This window comes from Poromitra crassiceps (genome assembly GCF_964638095.1).
Source record: "Poromitra crassiceps genome assembly, chromosome: 22".
In the NCBI taxonomy this organism is placed as follows: domain Eukaryota; kingdom Metazoa; phylum Chordata; class Actinopteri; order Beryciformes; family Melamphaidae; genus Poromitra; species Poromitra crassiceps.
The window spans coordinates 14714462-14741357 of NC_139647.1; the positions used below are offsets into that span (position 1 = coordinate 14714462).

General features: G+C 43.5%; 1 protein-coding gene across 1 annotated transcript in view; it reads right to left on the minus strand.

Annotated features, from left to right (window-relative positions):
- LOC310796223 (equilibrative nucleoside transporter 1-like) overlaps positions 1 to 20164 on the minus strand; it is a 31760-nt gene extending 11596 nt beyond the window's left edge. The window contains exons 1-5 of the mRNA XM_083658369.1: positions 20102 to 20164; positions 5154 to 5222; positions 4624 to 4705; positions 2822 to 2988; positions 72 to 211 (exon numbers count right to left, since the gene is read on the minus strand). Coding sequence (XP_083514495.1) covers positions 72 to 211; positions 2822 to 2988; positions 4624 to 4705; positions 5154 to 5182 — 418 coding nt within the window. The 5' untranslated portion in view covers positions 5183 to 5222; positions 20102 to 20164. The remainder of the gene's footprint in view (positions 1 to 71; positions 212 to 2821; positions 2989 to 4623; positions 4706 to 5153; positions 5223 to 20101) is intronic.
- Between the last annotated feature and the right edge of the window lie 6732 nt (positions 20165 to 26896).

The window sequence follows — 26896 nt, forward strand, 5'->3', positions numbered from 1 at the left end:
ACTTTCCCACTCATGAAGAAAGCATCATTTTGTTACAGTGATGGTTTGATGAAGGCAGCATCTCTACTCACAGTTGATGCAGATGATTTTGATCATAGTGAGAGTGAAGAAGGGCAGCGGGGCCATGTCCACCTTGACCAGCACCGCCGTCAGCAGGAAGACCACCAGGATGACCGTCAGGCTGCCCGAGATCCGCAGCTTCTGAGGAATCCTTAGAGACACAAGACATCGTGGAGATCATTTGAATTGAAATATCCAGAAAACACATCATGCAGCCTGTCCCCTCTGGACAGACACAAGAACAAGGCAGAGGAACAGGTCAGCCTGTCCCCTCTGGACAGACACAAGAACAAGGCAGAGGAACAGGTCAGCCTGTCCCCTCTGGACAGACACAAGAACAAGGCAGAGGAACAGGTCAGCCTGTCCCCTCTGGACAGACACAAGAACAAGGCAGAGGAACAGGTGGATACTTTCAAGGCGGCGCTCTTCGTCATGCATGAGTCTCCTCTTCGGCTGCTGCACTTCAAGGAATCCCGTCATACACCACCCAAACCGCCAATCAAAATGATTAGCCATAATCATATATTAAGCCAAACCGCCAATCAAAACGATTAGCCATAATCATATATTAACCCAAACCGCCAATCAAAATGATTAGCCATAATCATATATTAAGCCAAACCGCCAATCAAAACGATTAGCCATAATCATATATTAAGCCAAACCACCAATCAAAACGATTAGCCATAATCATATATTAAGCCAAACCGCCAATCAAAACGATTAGTCATAATCATATATTAAGCCAAACCGCCAATCAAAACGATTAGCCATAATCATATATTAAGCCAAACCGCCAATCAAAACGATTAGTCATAATCATATATTAAGCCAAACCACCAATCAAAATGTTTAGCCATAATTAATCATATTAAAATGAGACCTCTGACCAGTGTATTTTAGGCTTCAATGTAGTTTAGCTATATTTAATCGAGAGTAACTGATAGTTAGCTTACTACATTTTCCAACTAGCTTGCCCATCACTGGTCAAGTGTAGCAAAAAGAGATGACCGCGACGAGAAGTGTGTGTGTGTGTGTGTGTGTGTGTGTGTGTGTGTGTGTGTGAGTGAGTGAGTGAGTGAGTGAGAGAGAGAGAGAGTAGATGGAGGACAGGAAGAGACGAGTGGGACAAAGGTTGGAGAGAAGAACCACAGGGAGAGAGGTAAGGTGGAGGAGATGAATAGCATTCCTGAGTGTGTTTGTGCAGGAGAAGGTCAACCACAGCAGAGTGAGTCCACTCCAGATCTTCTCTCTATCCAACTCTAATTAAAACAAACATACTTACGCAGGCATACAGATGTACTACACACACACACACACACACACACCACAGGGATGATATGATACTGAGGGGTTCTGTTGGAGGGGGGGGGGGGCTATTCTTGTTCTATTTGAAAAGCTATTTGTGTTGTTATGTTATGTTATGTTATGTATGTATTCTATCAATTTTGAGCCATTGTCTACACATCTAGTCCAAAGAAGACTAGTGCAAGGTATAAATGTTGGTCATATGTTCAGAGGCATAATCAGAAAGCAGTTGATTGTTATTGAATTGATTATTTTTCCTCTTTCTGCAGACTGAAGCTAGTACTTCATCCATTAGCGGCTCCAAACGACCGCATTCGGCAACACTAACCGCTTGAACATTTCCAGAAATCATTCGTTCATCACCATTAGTTCCTCCTATATCTTCATCTTCTCTTGGTACATTTTAATATCTACTTTGTGAAGAGTTGAGTTAAAGTAATCAACTTGCAATCTTAAAATAGCCCACTAGAGGTCAGAGGACAGGTGCGGCACAACGATTCTGCATTCAAAAAATAACATCAACAACACATCAGGGCCTTGATCACAAGTTGCCTCTCGTCAGCTGCTGAATGTAGCAGCAACACTGATCAGTTACCAGGTCATTCAAGTCATATTGTTACCTAACTGTGTTACATGACTAAGCTTTCCACAACACTTACTCTCTAAAGCAGGGATACTCAACTTGCTTTGCCCGGGGGCCACTTTCGTGAACAATATACAGTACATTTTTCTGTAGCGGATTGTAGGTTTTTGGGGTGTCAGCCGGAGTTTAGTCTGACAATGTTGTGCACACCGGATAGTTAGTTAGGTTAAGTTAGTTAGGAAGTACATACATAAGTGCCTGGGTAGCGAGCAGACGGCGGTATTTGACAATTTAGCAGCTAAACCATAGATTATTGAAAGATATTCCATATTCCAGACTGAAATGCTATAACAGAAGTGGAGTATTTGCCAGAATGACCTGAACATTTGGACACTTATTCAGCGGGTATCTTGCATGTTGCGTTCGGGTGCACTGTTTTTGCAATTCCATCGCGGGCCACACAGGGGGCGCCGTGGGCCACATGTGGCCCGTGGGCTGCAAGTTGAGTATCACTGTTCTAAAGGATCTCTGCATGTTTGTGTGGAGAGCACCTACCTCTGGTGTATGAAGGAGTTGCATGTTTGTGTGGAGAGCGCCTACCTCTGGTGTATGAAGGAGTTGCATGTTTGTGTGGAGAGCGCCTACCTCTGGTGTATGAAGGAGCTGCATGTTTGTGTGGAGAGCGCCTACCTCTGGTGTATGAAGGAGCTGCATGTTTGTGTGGAGAGCGCCTACCTCTGGTGTATGAAGGAGTTGCATGTTTGTGTGGAGAGCGCCTACCTCTGGTGTATGAAGGAGCTGCATGTTTGTGTGGAGAGCGCCTACCTCTGGTGTATGAAGGAGCTGCATGTTTGTGTGGAGAGCGCCTACCTCTGGTGTATGAAGGAGTTGAGGCAGGTGAAGATGAGCAGAGGCACCATGGCGCACAGCGTCATCACGTTGTTGAACTTTGACTCCAGAACATTGCGAGTATCCCCGCCTGCCGACGTCACGTTAGCAGCCACAGTCTGGTTGTCCTTCAGCCTACTGGTGAAGTACTGGAGAGAGAGAGAGATACTGGTGAAGTACTGGAGAGAGAGAGAGAGATACTGGTGAAGTACTGGAGAGAGAGAGAGATACTGGTGAAGTACTGGAGAGAGAGAGAGAGATACTGGTGAAGTACTGGAGAGAGAGAGAGAGAGAGATACTGGTGAAGTACTGGAGAGAGAGAGAGAGATACTGGTAAAGTACTGGAGAGAGAGAGAGAGAGATACTGGTGAAGTACTGGAGAGAGAGAGAGAGAGATACTGGTAAAGTACTGGAGAGAGAGAGAGAGATACTGGTGAAGTACTGGAGAGAGAGAGAGAGAGAGAGAGAGATACTGGTGAAGTACTGGAGAGAGAGAGAGATACTGGTGAAGTACTGGAGAGAGAGAGAGAGATATATACTGGTAAAGTACTGGAGAGAGAGAGAGATACTGGTGAAGTACTGGAGAGAGAGAGAGAGAGATACTGGTGAAGTACTGGAGAGAGAGAGAGATACTGGTGAAGTACTGGAGAGAGAGAGAGAGAGAGATACTGGTGAAGTACTGGAGAGAGAGAGAGAGATACTGGTGAAGTACTGGAGAGAGAGAGAGAGATACTGGTAAAGTACTGGAGAGAGAGAGAGATACTGGTGAAGTACTAGAGAGAGAGAGAGAGAGAGAGAGAGAGATACTGGTGAAGTACTGGAGAGAGAGAGAGAGAGATACTGGTGAAGTACTGGAGAGAGAGAGATACTGGTAAAGTACTGGAGAGAGAGAGAGAGATACTGGTGAAGTACTGGAGAGAGAGAGAGAGAGAGATACTGGTGAAGTACTGGAGAGAGAGAGAGAGATACTGGTAAAGTACTGGAGAGAGAGAGAGAGAGAGATACTGGTGAAGTACTGGAGAGAGAGAGAGAGATACTGGTGAAGTACTGGAGAGAGAGAGAGAGAGAGAGATACTGGTGAAGTACTGGAGAGAGAGAGAAAGAGAGAGATACTGGTGAAGTACTAGAGAGAGAGAGAGAGAGATACTGGTGAAGTACTGGAGAGAGAGAGAGAGAGAGATACTGGTGAAGTACTGGAGAGAGAGAGAGAGAGACAGGGCCGCCGCCCCCTACACGCGCACAACGCACTGGGCGTAGGGCACCAACTGTCGCCCAGGGCATCATCCAGAGCAGGAATACCACGGTCAAACAGACAGTGTGGTGGATGCCCCGCAGTTTGGTAATTAATGCCCCTTCTCAAATTAACTCTCCACACGGGCCAGTTTGGCATATATGAACTGGCCACAGTGCCTCCTAAAAAGAAAGTTGCGGGATCTCCTCGTTAATTACATGCGACGCAGTAAACAAACTCACGTTTTCCCTCGGTCATCAGTCATGCTGGACATCAGTACAAATGCGAGATTCCTCCCACTCCCGCAAATATGTAACGTAGCCTACGTGAATACAGTGTTGTGTAGTGGAAGCCATCATCTTGCTCTATAATAATCAGAACGGGTGTTGTTCAAGCTGAACATTAAGTTCTTCAACATGCTGCAGCAGAAAGGGAGATAAACAGCGGCCTTTTCAGTCCATCTTGCGAGACACTATTTTCGTAGTTAAGCTACTGTACTTCCCTGCATACAGTGAAATGATTACAAACAGATGATAATGTGGCTTGACCTTACCATCGTTGCAGTCATGAAGAAATTCCATGGCAGGAGGGTTCCCAAGCCCAGGATGAAGAAAATTAACCACACTGCATAGTATCTGAGAAGAGAGACACCAGGAGGTTCACATGGAAATACATCAGTGTCAAGTCATTCCAACTTCATGTCAACAAACAAAAACTAGACTCGCGCCAATCTAATTTTGCAAATCTGAAAACTAACAAGAGACTAAAAAGTAACAATAACAAATGGAAACTAAAATCTTCACACTAGACTTGAAGACTGCAAAAATCCATAAATAACAGAAGAACATCACTGTGTTAGTGCTGCTGAATGATGACAAACGTTCAAGAGGCATAAACATTAAAGTCAGTCACATCTCTCTCACGAGCAGACATGTAGGTTGGGTGAAACAACAGGTTGATCACAGTAACAGTTGATCACAGTAACAGGTTGATCACAGTAACAGTTGATCACAGTAACAGTTCATCACAGTAACAGTTCATGACAGTAACAGTTGTGAGTGATTTTTAAAGAGTGTCTCTTACTTGTCCCGGGGTGCATTCATGGCCGTCATGGTGTTCAGTCAGGCTTTAACGAGGCTGGCAGCAGCAGGTCTGAAATCACAAAGGAGAACACATGGCAGGAACATCAATATCAGCCATCTCCTTCTTCTAGATGATCTTGGTTCAAACAAACTCTACTTGCACTGTAAACAAGTGACAGGTTACGTAACAGAATTTAAACTAGAAATAACCGTCTGCCTCACGATTGTATGCCTCTGCCAACATGGCCCCTTTCCCCTAGGCCCTCCCCTTTCCCTCCCCACGCAACCTACCGCCACCCACACCCCCGCTAGCCACTCCCCCTACCACCCCTCGAATCTCGATTCTCTATGGCCTTCCTATGATCCCATCCCTAGCCCCACCCCTTTCCCCTAGCCCCTCCCCTTTCCCTCACCACCACCACCACCTTTGACCACCAAAATCCAATCAGTTCATCCTTGAGTCCAAGTGGACGTTTGAGCCAAATTTGAAGCAATTCTGTAAAGGCATTCCTGAGATATCACGTCAAACGATTATCGGACGTACAAAACCCAAAAACATAATTCGTCTGGCTACGGCTACCGCCGGCGGAGGAATGATAAAAAAGCAAGACAACAACTAATCAATTCAATTTTAAACTAAGTTCCAAATTCAGAGGCGGCTTGCCAGCATCAAAATCGTAAGCCTTAGATGCAGCTTCAGCAATCTCAACTCAACTTCATATCTCTGTGGTGAATATTCATATCTCTGTGGTGAATATTCATATCTCTGTGGTGAATATTAATATCTCTGTGGTGACTACACTGTATCTTACTCAGTCATCAAAACTGAAAAAAGCAGCACCAAGAAAAATCCAAGTGGTTAAAAATGGCAGCACACAAACCTAAAAAAGACATTTGATAAAGTTGCACAATGGTTGTGAAAGTCACAAGACAGCGTTCAGAAATCCATAGCATGCAAAAACACATTGCCTCACACACAATAGCAGGCCCCTTAAACACAGGCCTAGTGAAAACCTAAATGCATCAGAACGCACCTAATTAAATCATTCTTTTTCTTTATCTTTATTTTTATAGCACTTTTCAAAACAAATGTTACAAAGTGCTTAACAAGGCAATAAAAACAAGCAATAGTACAAATATTGGAAAATAAAAATATAATCAAAATTCTCTAACATGACTTCCAGAAAAGCAAACTTACTCAGAGCAGAGTTCAGCTAGGGCTGACAGATTCCTATGTCCTCTGGTGAGGTGCAATACGAACAGGACTTCCTCTGTCCTCTGGTGAGGTGCAATACGAACAGGACTTCACATGGTTCATTTTATACCTTACAGAGGTTTAGTGGGTTGCCACCCACCGGTCTAGTGGACCGGCCCCTCTTTGCATCTCAGTGTGACTATCCCTCCCTTTCTCCCTGCACCTCCACCCGAACCTCCACCCGAACCCGAACCTGAACCCGGCTCCACATTCTTTACACTAATTATTCACATTCCAGGCCTTATGTGAAGCTCTCTTACTCAGCTTATACTGAAGTGCAATAGTTGAATACGCTCCAACTCATAGATAGCAGCTTTTGGAGATATACAGTTATAGGCTACCTTTTCTGCATCCTAGTTTCTCATCCATCGTTCTCTGTACTGCTCTCTCTCTCTCTCTCTCTCTCTCTCTCTCTCTATTACATTATTTATCTTCTCCCTCCAATTTCCACTCCTCATTTCTCTCTCATCAAACATCTACCTCCCTCCTGCTTTCTACCTCCCTCCCTCCTGCTTTCTACATCCCTCTCATCCCTGCTTTCTACCTCCCTCCTGCTTTCTACCTCCCTCCTGCTTTCTACCTCCCTCCTGCTTTCTACCTCCCTCTCATCCCGGCTTTCTACCTCCCTCTCATCCCGGCTTTCTACCTCCCTCTCATCCCGGCTTTCTACCTCCCTCTCATCCCGGCTTTCTACCTCCCTCTCATCCCTGCTTTCTACCTCCCTCCTGCTTTCTACCTCCCTCCTGCTTTCTACCTCCCTCTCATCCCTGCTTTCTACCTCCCTCCTGCTTTCTACCTCCCATCCCTGGTTTCTATCTCCCTCCTGCTTTCTACCTCCCTCCTGCTTTCTACCTCCCTCCCTCCTGCTTTCTACCTCCCTCAAGCAACAGCCAGGAAGTTAGGCATAGCAAGTTAGGCTAAAACAGGAAGTTGGGTTGTTCTGCCTTCAGAGTAAAAGCGTAATTTGTGACTTGTGAAAAAAAGAGGGGAAAAAAGAGCTCTGCAAGGCAACACATGTTTAGAGAAGTATAATAGTATAAAAAAATCAAAATCGAAAAGCGAGTTTTGAGAGAAAAAATCGTCAATTAAATTTTTAGGCAAAATCGAACAGCCCTAACCCTAACACAGCCATTATTGGAATACAACATCTTCTCCTTCCTTCGTTCTGATGGAAGACATGCACTCAGATGTCTGTGTGACACCTTCTCCAAACAGAGAAGCTCCAAACAATTTGGCAAGGAAATCAGCTCAGTTGTGTATTCTACTTCTGAAGCTTAGGACAATCTCCAGGAAGGCAGCGCAAGGAGGCGCGAGGAGCTCTGCAACCCGGGAGCGCACTCCGCGCTCGGGCCGCTGCTTAGGCCATGTTCACATTACAGGCAAATCTGATTTGCTGATAAAGTCATTAATCATCATTATCTTGATTGGTTTCCCAAATCTGATTTGGGAGCGTGTCCGCACTGCCACAAATCTGATTCTCAAGTCGGATCTGTGTGTCCAGACCTAAACAGCCTATGTGCATGGGTTGCTATGGTAATGACGTGGGTGTCAGTAAATATGTACGTTGGTGACGTGGTTTTCCTGCACAGAAGCATTTGATGACGAGTTGCGAGTGACGTTCAAATTAGATTTGGTGGATCTGCGTGTCCGCACTGAAGTCACATCAGTCGAAAGCAGATTGGAAAATACCTCCATATGTGGTTTGGGACAAGTGACACAAATCAGACTTGGAGCGTCCAGACTTATAAAACCAATCTGGATAAAGTCATTAATAGGTCACTAAAGTTCACAAATCAGATTTGGCCTCCTAGTCTGAACATGGCCTCAGAGCACCGCTGTTTACATAGTACAGTGAATGGCTCATGATAAAGTCAATGAAACTCAATTAAAAGTCAATGGAATGCCATTATGTTCAGTAGTGTGGTTTCACTCTCAAACGATCGTATCAGCACATGAATAGAATCGCCATCTTGTTTTTATTGAATGTAAATATAGGCCTAGAGCTGTGGTCAAAACATGGCTCAGTGTACTTACTTAATTTCATTTCTCTTCCTCTCTCTCCCTGCACAGCGGCGCACTGCGAGAAAAATCTGGCGACACGCGTTTTACGGCTGCGATGGCCACGCCCCCACCGCCATGACATCATATTGGCCGCCACACGGCCCTCGCGGTTGGAAGCGTGCGTGGTGGAGTATGTCCCGCCCTGCAGAAGAACAACCCTTTTTGACCATGGCTTGGCTAGACCTGGACTGGCCTTTGACTGAGGCACCGATGACACACACACACTCACACACCCAAAATAGGGTTTTAAACTCGTGGCCTCCTACCTCTCTCCACTTTGGCCCTCGAGACACGCCCACTTTTACTCACGGCCAATGGAATTACAGACGCCGCCATGTGTCACAGGGCTCATTGGTTCAGCCAGGTTCCAAATTCCTGTTAAGTACTAAGTGCTAAATGTGTCATCAGACTGCGCCAGCTGGCACGGGGTGCCTGGTTTTGAAGTGATGCCCACCGCTACCCCCCCCCCCCCCCACACACACACACACACACACAGGAAGTGTTAGTCTATAGTGTGACTGTTAAACTCCAGTTTGTCCTCAGTCTCTGACACTTGGTTTCCCCTCTTAAGCACCAAAGCTGCAAGACTCACTGCAGAGTAGGGCTGGGTTAAAAAAAATCGATATATCGATATTGAATCGATATTCATGTGAAGGAACAAGTATCGATACATAAATCCCAGTATCGATCTTTTAAAATGCATTTTACAAAAAACAAAAACAAAAAAAACATAGGCTATAATATTATAGGCTGTGTGTGGTAGTTAAAACATAGTTTCAAGTTGACGCTGTATATATTTGAGCTAAGAATGCCTGAGAGAGCACAACAGCCAATGACAGCTCAGATATCAGCAAATCACTGTATGCTTCAACAATGCTTCTGTAGCCTCAACTTTATGCAATTACTTTTTTTTTAAGTGCCCGAAAATTTTGCAAATGCCCCCGTTTTTGTAGACAGTGGGGCAAAAGTTGCCCCAAAATATGTTTTAAATGTCCTACACACTGTGACTGTGTGTGAACACAGTCTCCAGTCTTTACACCGTTCATAATCTGCATTCAGGCTGTGTGCTCTCTCTCCCATCTGTGCACCTCACCCAGGATGGTGTTAGCTCGTCGAGTGTGACCTAGCCTGTACTGTGTGAGTGTGTGTTTGTGTGTGTGTGTGTGTGTGTGTGTGTGTGTGTGTGTGTGTGTGTGTGTGTGTGTGTGTGTGTGTGTGTGTGTTATGAGAGCGTCTCGGAGGAAAGAGTCATTGTTGACGTCAACCTTTTATGTAAAAACTGAGGCCTTATAACACATATATCACGGGTCTAATCCTGATGGAAGAGACGCAGCATACCTCTGCAACAGTGCAGCCTTCATTCCCGCACTCCACGCACACACGCACGCACCCACACACACACACACACACACACACACACACACACACACACACACACACACACACACACACACACACACACGGTCATATGACGAGCAGGTAATTTGTTGTGCTCGTTCATTTGTGTTGTATAAAATCCTTGTAAGTTTTAGATTTTGTCAATTTTACTGCTTAGTCTTGAAACTATTATTATCCTCTTTTTTTTTCTTTGTTCTTTTTTTATTTCCTTTTGTAAATGATCATTTTTCATGTTGATATGGGGGTGGTACCTTTATCAGCCATTTTTGGCTTCTAACCTCTCCCCTGCACAATATTTTAACTTTTAAAGGATTACTGGATTACTATATTATTATGTGCAGATAAAGGAACATAAAGCTCCTCCAGGTCACTGGAGGCAGCAAGACTCTTTTCTCTGCCCTTCATTAGGCAGGAAGTGTGTCACAGGAAATGAGCAGAGCAGGTTTCCCACGGCGACACCTTCAACACCACATTCAAGGACTAGTTCAGTTAGCCAATACAAGGATGGTCTGAATCCCCATCTGTTTTGTTTGTTTCACTTAACAGAGCCTAAACCTAATGTTACACAGAGACACTGAAGCCATCTCTCTCTATCTCGTCTCTGTTCAAAGTACTATTCTATTATTTGCCTTTACCCTCTTGGTTGATTACTGATGATTATTTATCAAAAACTAGGGATGGGCACGAGTACTCGAGCACTCGTTCATAACGTCAGTACTCGAGTAACGTTTCTGCTGTTCGGGTACTCGCCCTACTCCCCACCCCTTACGCACGCATCGTCACGTGGATCTGGCAGCATGAACTGCACAGCCGGGCGTCAAGTCAGCCAGAATGTACAAGTACGTCATCCGCTTTGTTGCTTTCAAAATAAAACACTTATTGTAACCTTATTTATTTTGAGTAATGCGTTACAGCCACAGTTTCACGCCATATAACATCACAACGAGTATTTTGATACAAGGATGCTGCTTCATTCGTTGAAATACCTTTTCTCCTCCAACCGTCCAACGTGCATCAATAAGCTATTTACTTTTGTTTAAGTAACATTATTTTGAAAGTTTTAACACAGAAGTTTTCCAGCTCTTCCCGAAAATGGTGGCTGGAGATATTCTCCCGAATGAGCTTCTTCATAGCGCACGCCCAATAAAACTCATTCAACACGTTGCACTAGTTTACTGACTACACTGTCATTTCCCATACCGTTAGTCACAAGAAATGTGGAGAAATAATCACTTTTTGGGAGACAATCGCATCATGGTGATCACTATTCAGCAACAATGGACATGTATTGGAAATGCCTTCGCTTGTTTCACAACTTGTCTGCTCCAAAGCGCTAATGCCATCCATCCATCTGAGATACTGTCTGAGGTAGGCTTTAGATGTTCGCTTAGCATCACCTAATATCACAGTCAGTCCCTCTCCTGACAAAAAATGCTCCAGGTAGCGCTTTTTCCATGCAAAAATGCAAACGTTATGTGTGAACAGCCCCATACACAGCAGATTACCCCTGCTCAGTCATTACCATAGTAATCACACAGCCCGCGCCACCCCCCCCCCCCGCGCGCGCAAGTACTCAAGCACTCGTTCATAATAGAAGGAGAGTACTCGAGTTAGTATTTAAATAGCTTAAAATGCCCATCCCTATCAAAAACATCTCATTGTGTCAATACTTTGTGAAAGCACCAACACGCAGTCATCATCCCTCTACAATACTGTCTCAATATCCATAGAGGTAATTTGGTCAGAAATATTGTGATATCAGATTTTGTCCATATGGTCCATCACTACAGGGTAGGTTCAGAATTAGACCCTCTCTGATCGCCATCACACATGCGCTCTTCAGAAGCACAACATGGTCACCATTCCTTAACGCACATACTAGCCTAGTGAGTTATTAGTCCATATCACTTTACAAGCATAATATACTGTACAGTCATCATTCATATGGCCGCCTTCTGTGTGTGTCTGCCAAGCAGGTTTCCCATTTCATCTCCTTCCCAGAATAACAGGTGACACAAAACACAGCCTGCCCCTGCTCATCGCTCCCAAACTGTCCCACCAATACATTACTGCACTGAGTGAGCACATTATTATACACCATACTAACTAATACTGGATAGATACTGTAGGTATCAGCTTTCAGCTCAGTCTCAACCGGTCCCTAAAGTGACATGAGCCTTCAGGTTTGACTTGTTGCATAATGCATTCTGAGATACTGTTCTCTACATAATGATTATGTGATGTTCACAGTGGGTCTGTCGGGCTATTATGACTGTATTAGTATGACTGTATTTAGGGCTACTGAGATTAAATGTAGCTCATGGAGCAATTTGAAAAATATTCTCCACTGTGTAAAAGTAGGGGGTAGGACTAAATAAGTACAGTGTACTTCATCCTACTCCTTTTCGGACCTCGTTGCTGTCACGTATTCTGATTATTATTTTCGTTTTTTTTTTCGTTTTCTTTTCTTTTCTTTTTCACTTATAAATATATATATTTTGTAACATTGATACTACTTGTGTATATTACTATTTCTTTTTTTTTTGAAAGTCCGAAATAAAGCTTTCATTCATTCATTCATTCATTCATTCACTGTGTAAAAGTTGGGGGCACTTTCAAATAAAAAAAGTGAATAGTGCATCAAGTTGCTAAAACAGCTTGCAGGTGCAGAGTGTGTTTTACAGATGGAAATGGAAATTAAATGAATTGAATCATGAAAATAAAATGACATGAATCTTGGGGGCAATTTTTGCCCCTCGATCGATCACAGTTTTTAGGGGGATTCTGAGATTTCGTGGGGGGATTTTTGCCCCTGGCTCATTCCGACACTGGCTTGAACACCCCTAAAAAAAAAAAGAGTATAAAATTGCCAATGCACACATCACACATGTGGCGAATGGACCAATACCAGCGCCATATGCGGTCTCATCCCTTTAGGCAAGGAAGCGCCTACAAAACTCCTATGTTAGCTTAGCAAACAAGCCACTTTCATTGTTGTTTTGATGAACAGCTGCAGCGACAGAGTCCTGGCTGTGTTCTAAGGAGTCGAGTGCCAGAGAAGCTGAGAAGACCCACTGGTCTAGATGAAACATTCCCATTTGAGCACTCTGCGCCTGCGGTCGCCTTTTGTGAGCAAGAGTACGCCGACTGTAATCACAGCCAGTCACCCTGCTGGGCAGCTAATGAAACGTTGCCTTGAAGTTTCATAACTCCCCCGTCAACATCCAGTCCTGGGCCATTTCTCAATAAGGGTTCGTGTGTGTTCTTGCGTTCTTGTGTCCCTGTGAAACGTCATCAGTCGCAGCCCCAAGTACTGTTCCAATGCAAAGTTCACATTTTGCCAAGAACGCTTAAAATTCCCGGATGTGTTCTCGACACGCCCACTTTACCGAGGATGCTCTGGTTGGTGACTTGTGTCAACTTGGCAAGGTACATATCCCAGCATTCATTCTGGCATAAGCGAAGGCAGAACGCAGCAGAGGAGACGCCATAAGCTCCGGGAGGTTTTTTTACAATTTAAAGTTTTATTTCATCACTAAATTAATTTCTGATTACTTTTGATGCCTACAAGCAGGGTAGTAGGTTTCAATAAGTGCCACTTTACGAACATTTATCGCGAAAAATGGCAAAAAGCTCCAGAGCACAATTGGCTGCATCTAAATCAGCTGAGCTTTTTTTATTTGTGTAGTACTGCAGGTGGCCTCTGTGCTGGTATTGCGCAATACCCTCAAGAACACATCGTCTCAAACTGCCAACAGCGTCATGTGTGCTTGTGACCTAGCAAGTTAATTCTTCCAAGAACGACTAGCAAGAACGTTCTCCCCAAGAACACAAGAACAAGAGCATATTCTTGGTATTGAGAAACGGCCCTGGTTTTAGTGGTAGCCACTAGCCAATCTCCCAGTCAGTAAGCTTATACAACTTGCCCACACAGGCCTTTCTTTCACTAATGGCCATCAAATAATAATTAAAAAGGACCAAGCCAATAAGACTGTAGGCCAAGGAATCTATAACGCTCCGATGGACAAAGAAGAGCCGTGGAGACGGACCAGACCAAACAAACCTTTACAGCGGGGGTGTCAAACAAACTCATTTTAGCTCACGGGCCACATGCGAGCCAATTTAGTCTCAAGCTTACCAGACAAAGAAAACCAATGCATAATAATAATAACCTATAAATAACAACAATGCCTCCAAAAGTCCTAGTTTCTTTTAGTATAAAGAATCACAGGTAGATGTTAAGAGCATGTTTTCACATAGGGTTATCTCAGCTACATAGGCCTATCAAATTATCAAATCTACTTAGTGTCTGTAAGTAACTGTGCATTATAATTGACACCAACCGTGCAATTCTCTATAGTCAAGGGGTAATGAAAATAGTTTACAATTTAGTGATGAATAGAGAAAACCTGAATAGGCTACTTAATATTTAACTTGCTCCTGAAACCTGCTACCTCTTAGCCTTCAGGTGCATTACATTCACTGGAGGACTTCTCAGTGCAATTTTCACACTTTGCAAAGTCATCCTGTGGCCCAGATTGGACCCTCTGGCGGGCCGGTTCTGGCATGGTACAAGGTGCTGTAAGGAAGTTGTTGTTTCGCTGGATCCTAGGTAAGAGCTCGCTACGGGCAAAGAACTTTTATGGAAAGAACTGAAAGCTCCATATTGCCCCATTGCAACATCAGCGCCCAGCAGCCTCCGCCATTTTTTATTTTTGGAAGCGTGACAGCGCCAAAAGAACCTCGCACAGGCTCGCAGTGGTCAGCTGCGGTAGCGCGGGCCCCTATAATCAGCCTCTCTAAACAGTAACTCAACGGGAGAACACTCTAAATTTCGTGGATTCACATCTTTTCTGGGCGTACTGCAAATCTTGACTGAAGTGGTGTAGTGCAGGGATGTAAAACAACAACCATATTGTGGAAACTAAGCAAAATGTTTCGTTTTCTTTGTTTAGTTTTTTCAAGATAAATAGCTAATGCGGCTGTCGTCCACTCCGTCAGAAGTGCGTTGCCGTGGTTTTAACCTCGGGTCCTTTGCATTTACTATTTATCTTGAAAAAACTAAAAGAAAAAAACGAAAAATTTTGCTTAGTTTCCACAATATGGTTGTTGTTTTACATCCCTGCACTACACCACTTCAATCAAGATTTGCAGTACGCCCAGAAAAGATGTGAATCCACGAAATTTAGAGTGTTCTCCCGTTGAGTTACTGTTTAGAGAGGCTGATTATAGGGGCCCGCGCTACCGCAGCTGACCACTGCGAGGCGCATTCTGTTTCCAAAAATGGCCGGAGTTTCGTCTCTTTCCTTCCATGCTCTTTGCTACGGGTGATCGGTCAGAACCACAGAGATGTCTTTCAGGTAGTAGAGAGAGATAGAGAGATAGCAGGGATAACATAGCATAGCAGAACATCGCTTTTATACCCCACACATTCGAGGTATGACATCCAGTGTTTCCCCTAGAAAATCTTTCAGGCCTGGAGGGATTTCAAAACGTACCCCGTGGGGGCCGTCGCTGGCGACGCTAAACTTTTAGCTAACCTGTTCGCATCTACGTTCGCAATGGCATCCCAAGTATCATCATACTATTATGGGATGCGATGCGAACAGTTGTATTATGGGATGTGCGTTTCCCAGGCAACGACACACGTTGACACGTTTTGGAACAGCGCTGCACGCTGGCACAAGGCTCCTAAAAGCAAAATGCTTATTGTTTTGAATGAATTGGCATCTTCTATTACTGTCAACACTGTCAACACCAGTATTGTTATATTGTAATAATATGCCACAAAGGTTTATTGAAATTTTGGGGAGAGCAGGGGGCATCGACCTCTGAGCCTTCTACAACGGACCATTGTGGTTAATTATCGCGGGGGATGCACGGGCGCCATTAAACAAGCCCAGTTCAGAGAAGCGGTAGAGCAGAAAGGAGGAGAGGAGGATAAGCAGAAGTAGGTTGTGTTGTTGTGAAAGTTATGACAAAGAAGAAACTTCAGGTTCTTTCCTGTTTTCAACCTAATGTGAGTCAGTGGAACGTCACTTCCTGCTTCAGCACTGTACTAGATATTTTCTTCTGCATTTTATTTTCCCATAGACATTTCGTAAAATGCTCATAAAAATAGTTTTACTTGGTCAAACCAAACGGTTCGGCTATATTTAGAATCGGGAGAGAACATAGAACATTTCACTCGGTCCAAAACTATTTTCTTGAAACCCGATTTTTTTAAAGTTTTGGTCAAAGTGAAATGTTATGCGATGTCTCCTGTTTCTAAATATATCTGTACCGTTTGGTGGTTTGAACAAGTAAAACTATGTTTATAAGCATTTTACGAAATGTCTATGGGAAAGTAAATGGCGGATGAAAATCTCTGCCTACAGTGCTGAAGCAGGAAGTGACGTTCCACTTTGGCTCTCCATTGCAGCGGCGCAGCCAAAAAGCATAAATCATTAATAAATCCCCCCCAACTCCCCAACGAGGATGCCATTGTCCATCACATCGCACAGCACTTTCCATTTCCAGTGAGTTTCCTGGCTGCAGAGAAACAGCCATCATGAACAGATCCAGCTGTTCTGTTGTTGCCTCGTGGGCATAAACTAAACGGGAAGGTTTCTTTCTAAAGAGCTAGATTTGTCCTGAATATTAAAAAGAGCGGCCATCTTCTTATATTGCACAGCATGAATTAGGAGCTCACGTCTCATCCTTTAGTCACAGGCAGCCTGGAGAACTGCATGGAAGCAGGAGGCCAGCAGGGGGGGCATCTCACCTCCTCTGCTGCCTGGATCAATGATAACTGAACTTTGACACATCTGACCTGGTGAAGATCTGCCCCTCTCGCTTCTCCTCGTTACTGAGCCCCCGTACGCTGCTCGTCCCCCTCATGTCACTGAAGAAACGTTCAGGCAGATGCAGGGTCTGTGTGCAGGGATGAGCCTGGGGAGGAAACGCCGAGCAGACGAGCAGATGCAGGGTCTGTGTGCAGGGATGAGCCCGGGGAGGAAACGCCGAGCAGACGAGCAGATGCAGGGTCTGTGTGCAGGGATGAGCCCGGGAGGAAACGCCGAGCAGACGAGCAGATGCAGGGTCTGTGTGCAGGGATGAGCCCGGGAGGAAACGCTGAGCAGACGAGCAGATGCAGGGTCTGTGTGCAGGGATGAGCCCGGGAGGAAACGCTGAGCAGACGAGCAAACCCTGCGCGCCCGCGTGCTTTGCTAAACTGGGATGTAATCGTCGGGGCAATACAAAATAACGGCAAGGAAAGAATGGGAGAGAATCCGGAAAATAGCAGTCGACTACAAACAAATGTGAGCTGTAGAACCTAAATCATTGGGGGAAAACCTGGGGTGAAAAAAGATCAAATGATTCAAATAATTAGGCTACATATCACATGTTCATGATGAAAGGAGGGGTCACACAAGGTCGTCAAATCCATTGTCTTCAGCCTCCTGCCACTCAGGAGGAGGACAGCAGGAACAAAGGCCCGGGGACAAAGAGCATCTCCAGCCTGTATTCAAGTGGTCCTCCTGATAAATGGCTGACTGATGAACTGCCAGTTACCACCTTGCTTAAGTATCACCATGACTACTCACACTGTTTATTAGCCTGCTACAGCTCCACTCAGTCACAGCACTGAGGGCTTCAAATTAAAAGACGTCAACAAACACTGACGGCTTCAAATTAAAAGACTTCAACACTCAAGAGGCCATTTACACCTGGCGCTAACATGTGTTTTCTGTGATCAGATTGCAATCAGATTGTATTTTATCACTTCAGCCTGATTCCATTTACACCTGGCGTTAACATGCATTTTCTGCAATCAGATTGCAATCTGATTGCAATCAGATTGCAGAAATGGTTGTCCTCTCAATCCACATAAAGTTGCCGTATCCAGATTGAGAGGACACATTGCATTTACACTTGTGTTCAATGTGTACACAATGCATCCCTGACCACCTCCGGAGGTGGTTTGGCCGATCAGATTGCAATCCTTCTTCAATGCGTTTTGGGGTGTTTACACCTGTACTTTCAAGTGATAAAACACGATCTGATTGCAATCTGATGATCACAGAAAACGCATGTTAGCGCCAGGTGTAAATGGCCTCTCCGTCACAGCACTGACGGCTTCAAATTAAAAGACTGTTTATTAGCCTGCTGCTACACTCAGTCACAGCACTGACGGCTTCAAATTAAAAGACTTCAACAAACAGGAAGAAGGATGTCAATAAAGCAGGTGGGAAACTGAAGTCTTTCCCTCTGGTATAAAACAGATGCTTGTTTGCAGCCACTGATCGCGGCCTGCAGTCCGTCAGCTGCTCAGCGGGAAACAAAGCCTCCATTCTAGGGGCGCTCCGCTCCTTGGTAGGTGGAGGGTCAGCAGAGACACAAATAACTCAAGACAGACACGTGTGAAACACACCACCCACCCGGGACGACGGAGAAGATCCCTCATGATGAACAACTAGAAACCCTATAGGACAAATTATTAGGATGAAATATCCCATAAACCCTCTAAATATTAAGCTGGCAAAACAACAACAACTAGTATACTACTACAGAAAATCCTGAAATAGTGCCATAAAAGAAACACTCCTACACAAGAAGGTGTCATTTGTGTGGCTTCCTTGGGACAACAACAGTGTGTTACCTTTCAACACAAGCCATTTTAAATAACAGTTTGTGGTCAAATATACAAGTCATTCTTGTGTTGGTAAATGTGTTGGACAAAAGCAGCCACAAAGGCGTATTAAAATAATCTCATCTTTTTAAGTGTGTAATGAATATTGCAGTGACTTTGATGGTGACCTACATAAATATAAACTTGTCACACCCTACTGTTATTCTTGATTATATAATCCACACGGTTGTCCATTGTTGTCTAAGACAGCAGGAAGGAGAGTCCGTCATAAAACTGCGCGCCCTTTTTGACTCATCGCTGGCCTGCTTGTGTTTTTTTCAATGGACAGTTAACAGGCAAAGTTGGCCAACCCAAAGGCTTGCATTGATCTCAGGACGTCCCCCCAACATGCTACCAGTGAACACACACACTCACACATGCGACATAAACATGCTACCAGTTAACACACACACTCACTCACACACACTCTCACAACATGCTAACCAGTTAACACAGACACTCACACATGCTCTTACAACATGCTAACCAGTTAACACAGACACATGCTCTCAGACAACATGCGAAGCATTATCAGCTGCCACATGGGATACACGCTGTAATCAGGGTGTTTGCAGGCGGCACCATCAAATTCAATTTGATGCCACACTTGGTCTGAAATATTTGGACGAAAGTCTGTGTGACTGAGCTGATTTCCAACCTGAGATGGGGGACAACATTTGAGTCTTCTGAAACCGAATGAAAGACTTAAAATGCTATATTTAATGGCTTTTGAGAGCTTAATTTAGGCATAATATAATTTAAGTAATTTCCCACAATATGTGGGCAATATATAGTCAATTATTCTCAACCTTTTTCATATCAAGGAGGATGGTGGACCCTAATTGCATCATTCTGTATTGTAGAGAGATAAGAGTGAAACTATGATCAAAACAGCCTGATGTTAACTGTGTTTACTTCTGGCAGATAAATAATGCCCATCAATTTGACTGGGGACCCCCTGGAACCCCCTCAAGGAAGGACCCCTGGTGTGTGTAGGACCCCTGTGTGTGTGTGTAGGCTACTAAAGTTTTTGTGTGGTTTTAGCAGAAAACGTTAAAATGAATGAAGGGATCCAATGAAAGTGAATAAATCGATCTCACATTGTTTGCGACATTTCAAGTTACAAAAGTAGCCTACTTTTCTCCCGTCTTCTCAGTATGCCTACAGTACTACCGCCTGCCTACATACATGCTCCACACATCACAGTCCATGCGTGAAGTTGGCGCTAAATTTAATTCCGCTTTCACGCGACTTGCCCGTCAACAAAGGAGGCAAACACCGGGCCGTGTGTTTTATTGTCAGTAACGATGTTAGGTCATCAAGATATTAAGCCACAGAAATATAACCATAATCATGTAACCAAGCTGCTTCATAGGCTACCGAAGTCAAAAGGAAATATTATAATCTCCAAAGAGAATCTTACAACCGTCTGACCGTGATCAGAAACCGCCTTGCTTACAGTAAAATCATGTTAGAAAACCACGAACAGCCAAAGGTTCTACTCGTGCCCGGACGACAATAACAATGTAAACACTCCTTATTTATCCATAATAATGTGTCCTACCTTGCAGTCTGTTGTGAGAATGGTTGAGTGAGCGGGGCTGTGTAGTCTGATCCCGTCTGTGTCCTCCTGACTGACTGTCTGCGAACCGCTCAAGTTGAAGTGACTACATGCTGCCTTCAAGTGTTCCTTGTAATTCCAAGCTCCGCAGTCATACTCGTGTCGTCCCCCCAAAATAGAGCAAGAAACTCACCGCGTATTCCACACATCATAAATTGGTAATTTGGTGTCTGTTTTGTTTTATAAATCAAATGCCATTTGATTGAAATGGTGCAATAATGCCACAGCTGGGTGACTGGGCATAATTGAAAATTCCAACTTTCCGAATCATATTGACTTCTGAGGTTATTTGAGCGCACTCAAATTATTCAATATTTCCGACAGCACTTGAAGGTAGCAAGCAACCACATGGTCGTTTCCTCTCGTCACTACACGAGGGGGGCGGGGCGGGGGAGGAAGATATTCATAATTTGATAGTGAAATGACATTGCGGCATGGTCGGAAGTATCAACTCATGTCTGGTTGGGTAACATCTTTGAAGTTTTGTGAATCATCGGTGTCATCCTTCTGTTTCCTGGCATGCCAGATCCAGATGCCAGTCACTCACTTCAGAAGTAGGCTACCCGGTGATAGATAGGCCTACAGTGTAAAAAGATGAGCAAACTATGGTCTCCAATCGTAGCCAACATTGGGCTGTACACAAAACCAATTAATATGAACTTGTGGTCGGTCCCCGTAACAGACCCTACCCCCCCCCCCCTATCCTCAGACAACTTCCTCATCAGTTTGGTGGTTGATTGACTGAAGGAGGGTGTAGGATCAATTATTGACCTGAACTGCACCATATAAGTATGACGTCACATATGTGAACACATCTCAAATAAAATCTAAAAATCTAAAAATCTAAAAATCTAAAAATAAATAAATAAATAAATAAATAAATAAATAAATAACTTCATTTGTGGCCAGAAACCCTGTGATTTAGTGTCCTGGCACAGAGCCACTTTTGTCTTTATGCTGGAGTAGTGTAGCCTACCGTAGCTGTAAGAAGTCACCAGATAGGAAATGAGTTCCCATAAGCTGTGTGTGCGTGCGTGTGGCATGCACATGTGTGTGTGTGTGTGTGTGTGTGTGTGTGTGTGTGTGTGTGTGTGTGTGTGTGTGTGTGTGTGTGTGTGTGTGTGTGTGTGTGTGTGTGGCATGCACGTGTGTGTCACATGTCTGCCTTGTGATGTAGGCCTGTAGAGGTTAACATCAAGTGAGTGTGATCAATTCCTGAAGCCAGATCCTGTAGGAAGTCTGCTCTTTAGACCAGCATGCTTAGAGGCAGGCACACAAGTGTTTTTCATTTGACAGAGGTGAAGCTAGCCAAATGCCCTCATTGGCTAACTGCAAACTTAACATATTATCTTGCTATATTTCACTGAAACTGAATTTTGGATCAATCTGATCCTGTTAGCCAATCCCGTTGAATTTCACATACACCCGTCACTGCCCTGTGAATCTGTCTTCTTGGAAGACTGAAGTGCTTCATCCATGAAATCACAAGTGCAAAACACAACACACTATAATAATAATATACAACGTATGAGCTTACCGCTAATTTGACACATTATACACATCATATCAGCACCAACGTGACCATAGTTTGAGCCACACAAAGAGCTATTCTGACACGAGATGAAATGACGAGTGACTCAGGTACAATGTCCTGCTGCCTTCCTGTCACTATACATTCTGGACAGTGAAAAAGGAGAACATAGTAAGCAGTGTTAAGGGTAACTCATTACAAAGGTAACATATTACATGTAATATATTACTTTTAGCAGTAACTCAGTAATATAACTTATTACTTATAGGATTTCAGTAATATTATACCAGTTACTTTGTCAAGTAACTCAAGTTACAAATTGAGTTACAGTACATTTTATTAAATCAAAGCACATATTTAAAAAAGATACAATCATTTCCTAATCAAACTTATTTGTTTTTTATGCAAATAACCACTATAGACGACAATAACAAAGGAAAAGAATAACATTTAGAATTTTGGATTGTTTACACTGACTTCAAGGCGGTTGAAATTATTTTTCGGGATGGTTCCGGGGCAGCGATGTCATTCTGCTGCTGCTGTTGTTTTGGTGAAAGTAATGCAAAAGTAGTGTAATAAGTAACGAGTTACTCTACACAGAAAGTAACATTGTAAAGTAACTTATTACTTTCAAATGAAAGTAACTAGTAATATGTAGTATATTACATTTTGAAAGTAACTTGCCCAACACTGATTCTGGACAGTGAAAAGGGAGAACATAGTAAGTAGCCTACACACTCTTCTTCTGCTGCTTTTAGCATGCAGCATGTTTTCTTCCTACACACTCTTCTTCTGCTGCTTTTAGCATGCAGCATGTTTTCCTGAAGTGTTTAATTCCATGGCAGGACGCGGGCCTGTCTGCTGCAGCAGCTGCGTCTCCAATGGCCACATTGTGATGGAGTCTGACAGCGCGGAGGCGTTGTTGTTTACGGCTGGTTCTCTCCCGCGTGCGAGTCTGGATCTGCTGAGTGTTGCTCTCTGCTATTTGCTCATATAGCCGTGGTGGTATCCACCCTGTCTCCCACTGTGTCTATAATAAGAGCGCTGTGGTTTTTGGAGTGCTAGGCTGGCCTGCTTCCTCGCTAAAACCCAAACCCAAACCCAAACAGCTGGGTCACTCACACTGAGGGACCACTGTCTCTCTGCTGGTGTGAAGACGCACGACTGCATTTCATTTACACTGTCATTTTCATTGTTGTAGTCAAGTCACTGTAACTCGAGTCCGAGTGGAGTCTTGAGCAGCGTTGGGCAAGTTACTTTCAAAATGTAATATACTACATATTACTAGTTACTTTCATTTGAAAGTAATACGTTACTTTACAACATTACTGTCTGTGTAGAGTAACTCGTTACTTATTACACTACTTTTGCATTACTTTCACCAAAGTAACAGCAGTAGCAGAATGACATCGCCGCCCCGGAACCATCCCGGAAAAATAATTTCAACCATCTTGAAGTCAGTGTAAACCGTCCAAAATTCTAAATGTTATCCTTTTCCTTTGTTATTGTCATCTATATTGGTTATTTGCATAAAAACACACAATTTGATTAGGGAGAGACCATAGAACATTTCACTCAGACCAAAACTTAAAAACATTGAAAAAACATTTTCTTTAAATGCGTAGTTTTTTTTACCTTTTGGTCCGAGTGAAATGTTATGTGGTCTCTCCTGTTTCTAAACATATCTGAACCATTTGGTTTTACCAAGTAAAACAATTTTTACAAGCATTTTACAAAATGTCTATGGGAAAATAAATGGCGGATGAAAATCTCTGGTACAGTGCTGAAGCAGGAAGTGACGTTCCACTTTGGCTCTCTATAGACCAAATCACCGTGACGTCACCATGTAAACAAATTTACTTCCGGGTACCACTTGGGGAAGGCGGCAGGTTTAAATGTGCGTGTTGTCAAATAAATGCTGTCAAACCCTCTCGCTGTTTTCGGCCGACTACTTTCAATTTAAATGGTTAAACGGTTGGTAAACATGCTTGTCCGACGTATCTAGCCTTTCTTCTGTGTTTGTTTTATGTAGTGTTAGCTAGCTAATAACGTTTGTTTGTCTGTCAAACTCGCTGTTTTTTTACGTTACAGACAGAGTAACCTCGCGTCACCAGGCTCTTCTCGGCGAGAAAGAGCCTGGTACAGACAGAGCTACTGACGCCACGTCAATTTAATTTAGCTTCAAGTCTACTCTAGTCTGGTCCAACAGGTAAATTAGCTAGTCTGGTCTCCACTAACGTTAGTGAAAGTGTTGTTATGAATGATATTAAACAACAACACAACACGGACGAACCATTTTTGTCTTCTTTGTCTGTTTTTGTCTTCAACACGTCAGTTTGTGCCGTCCACCGCCATTATAATGTGTGGACCTCAGGGGTACCCGGAAGTAAATGTAAACATCCCGCTGATTTGGTCTATTGGCTTGTGCAACCAAAGTGGCTCCACAGGCAGTGCACAGCCCTGACCGGCTTTTTCCATGGAAGAAGACGAGAGAGACGCAGAGAAAGCAGGAAGGAGGGAGGGAGGAAGAGAGAGGGGGGAAGAGACAAGAGTGACATGTGGTTTCCTCTAGGACAGGACAGTGTAACCTCAACATGTCTTTCTTTACATCACCATCCTCTCCAAAAGACAACACTGAACATTTTTCCAAATGAAATATTTTGTGAAGACTTTATTTGGATAGTCCGCCTGCAGAGCGTCTACAGAGTATTTGTAACATTTCAAGAGATGATTAGCTGACGTTCAACAATTCAACTGTTTCGCTTTGGTCTGTAGTTGTTGTTTTAACAGCGTATTAGTTGAGATTCAACAAACATGAACAGATTATGTTTGCTCTCCGTTCCACACACCTGCACCTAGTGTGATGTTCATCATAATCATCTGTTAACCATCTGTTAAACAGTTTATTGTTTATTTGCACAAAGAAAAAATGAATAACAACAGATAGTACAAGTATCTTAATACAAAGAAAATTGTGCAGGTGAGGGAAAGAATCCCGGAGGGGCTTATAGAGTCTCACCTTATTTAAAAGAAAATCTAAACAAATTAAAGACTAATAATGAAAGAAAAACAAACAATCAAGACAATATATTTAAAACAATATCAAAGTTAAAAAATAAATATATGCAGAAAAGAAAAAAGAAAAAAATATATAATAAAAGAGAAGGAAAAGAAAAGAAAAAGCAAACAGGTGCACCAGCGGGTAAACCAACAAAATCAATCAATAAAATACAGGGGAAAAGAAATAAATTAGGGTTAGCAAATCATTTGAACTGCATTTCCCGTAGTTGTCAGATACTGTGCTCTTTTCAGAGAAGTTGTTTATGTTTTGTTTTTTTAAGTTTAATTGTTGAATATCACTCTAAAGCGGTTGAAATGTTACAAATACTCTGTCGACTCTCTGTAGTATTTTTGTGTAAATGTAAAAAAAAAAAAAAAAAAAAAAGAGTAAATGGGATACTAGGGATACAGGTAAAGGGCAATGCAGAAGTGAATGTCCTACAGCGAAAGGGATTCTGTTGTAGCCCAGCAGGTGCACGTCTGTTTGAGGTCTTCCTGGGAGGCATCTTATCTGTGTGATCATGTATCTGTCTGCTGAAATGTAACCAACAGAAAAAGCTGCAACCCTGCACTTCCTGCTAAGTGCTGCTGCTAACCCTCAACAGCTCCGCCCTTTTATGCAACTTTGAGAACACAGGTTTACGAGCGACACAAACATCACACGCGTCTAATTCAAGCATATCCTGTGAAATCTGTGGCATAACAGGCAAACTGTGGGAGAGCAGGAGGGCATCAGATGAAAGCGACGGAAGTGGCTTTCGGACCACATAGTGAGATTTAAGGAGACAGCGATAGAAAAAAGAATTCCAGAGGATGGCCTCTTTAACCTCTAAATGAGCCAGGGGAGAGGGAGAGAGAGAGAGAGAGGGAGAGAGAGAGAGAGAGAGAGGGAGAGAGAGAGAGGGAGAGAGAGAGAGGGAGAGAGAGAGAGAGAGAGAGAGAGAGAGAGAAAGAGAGGGAGAGAGAGAGAGAGAGAGGGAGAGAGAGGGAGGGAGAGAGAGAGGGAGAGAGAGAGAGAGAGAGAGAGAAAGAGAGGGAGAGAGAGAGAGAGGGAGAGTAGTGCACAGATTAAGAAATTCCTCTTAATCTAATGGAGCGGTTGGGAATGAAAACTGACAGATAACAGAATGAAGACTTCTGCACCTCAAAAGGCCAACAACTCCAGAGTCAGGATTCCTCCCCAAATTCCACATTTCATGTAATACTTGTTGTACTGGGAGTTTAACAGCTGCACATTCAATCTCTGTGAGCCTCATTTAGCAATATTTTGGTATGTGCAAAATGTTGACAGGGGCTTAAAATTGGGGCCCAATCTTATAAAAAAAATACGCACCCTTAATGCCAAATGGTTTTTACTGTAAGACTTAGTGCCCTATAATGTTTTAGCTAATATATAACGTACACTGTTTCCCATCAATCACTAACCCCATTATTCATTTCAGTAAGCAACTACAAATATGGTGGACTGTCTGACATAAATTAGATCAGTGATATACAAGGAAAGTTTGCGCTCTTAACTCAAGGCGTGCCCGAGGAGTGTGCCAGGTGCATAAGGTCAGTATGAGAACGCAGAAAAAGGCTCGCACACTGAGGAGGCTCTCTGGATGCATTAAAAAATATATATATTTACATAATGAAAATAATGACATAATGACATAGTGATAAAGTGACAACAGAAAGGTGAACGCTTTGGTCGCTGAGGATGGTGTGAGGACCGAAACGTTCACTTTTCTGTTATTACCTGATCACTTTTTATTTTCATTATGTAAATGATGGTAAAAAGAAAATTGCATCCAGAGAGCCCCCCAAATTGTGTGCCTTTTTCTGCTTTCATAAATCAGATCACGACAGTGAAACAGGCCAGGAATATGAAACAGATTTGGACTTGAAATCAATCATTTTGGCCAAACAGTGACTTCATCACATTTTCATCTTCATTCCATTTGAGCTGAAAACATCTGTATGGAAATCCCACTGGATGTGTGTGTGTGTGTGTGTGTGTGTGTGTGCGTGTGTGTGTGTGTGTGTGTGTGTGTGTGTGTGTGTGTGTGTGTGTGTGTGTGTGTGCGCGTGTGTGTGTGTGTGCGCGTGTGTGTGCGCGTGCGTGCGTGCGTGTGTGTGTGTGTATGACACGACTCAGGCATGAA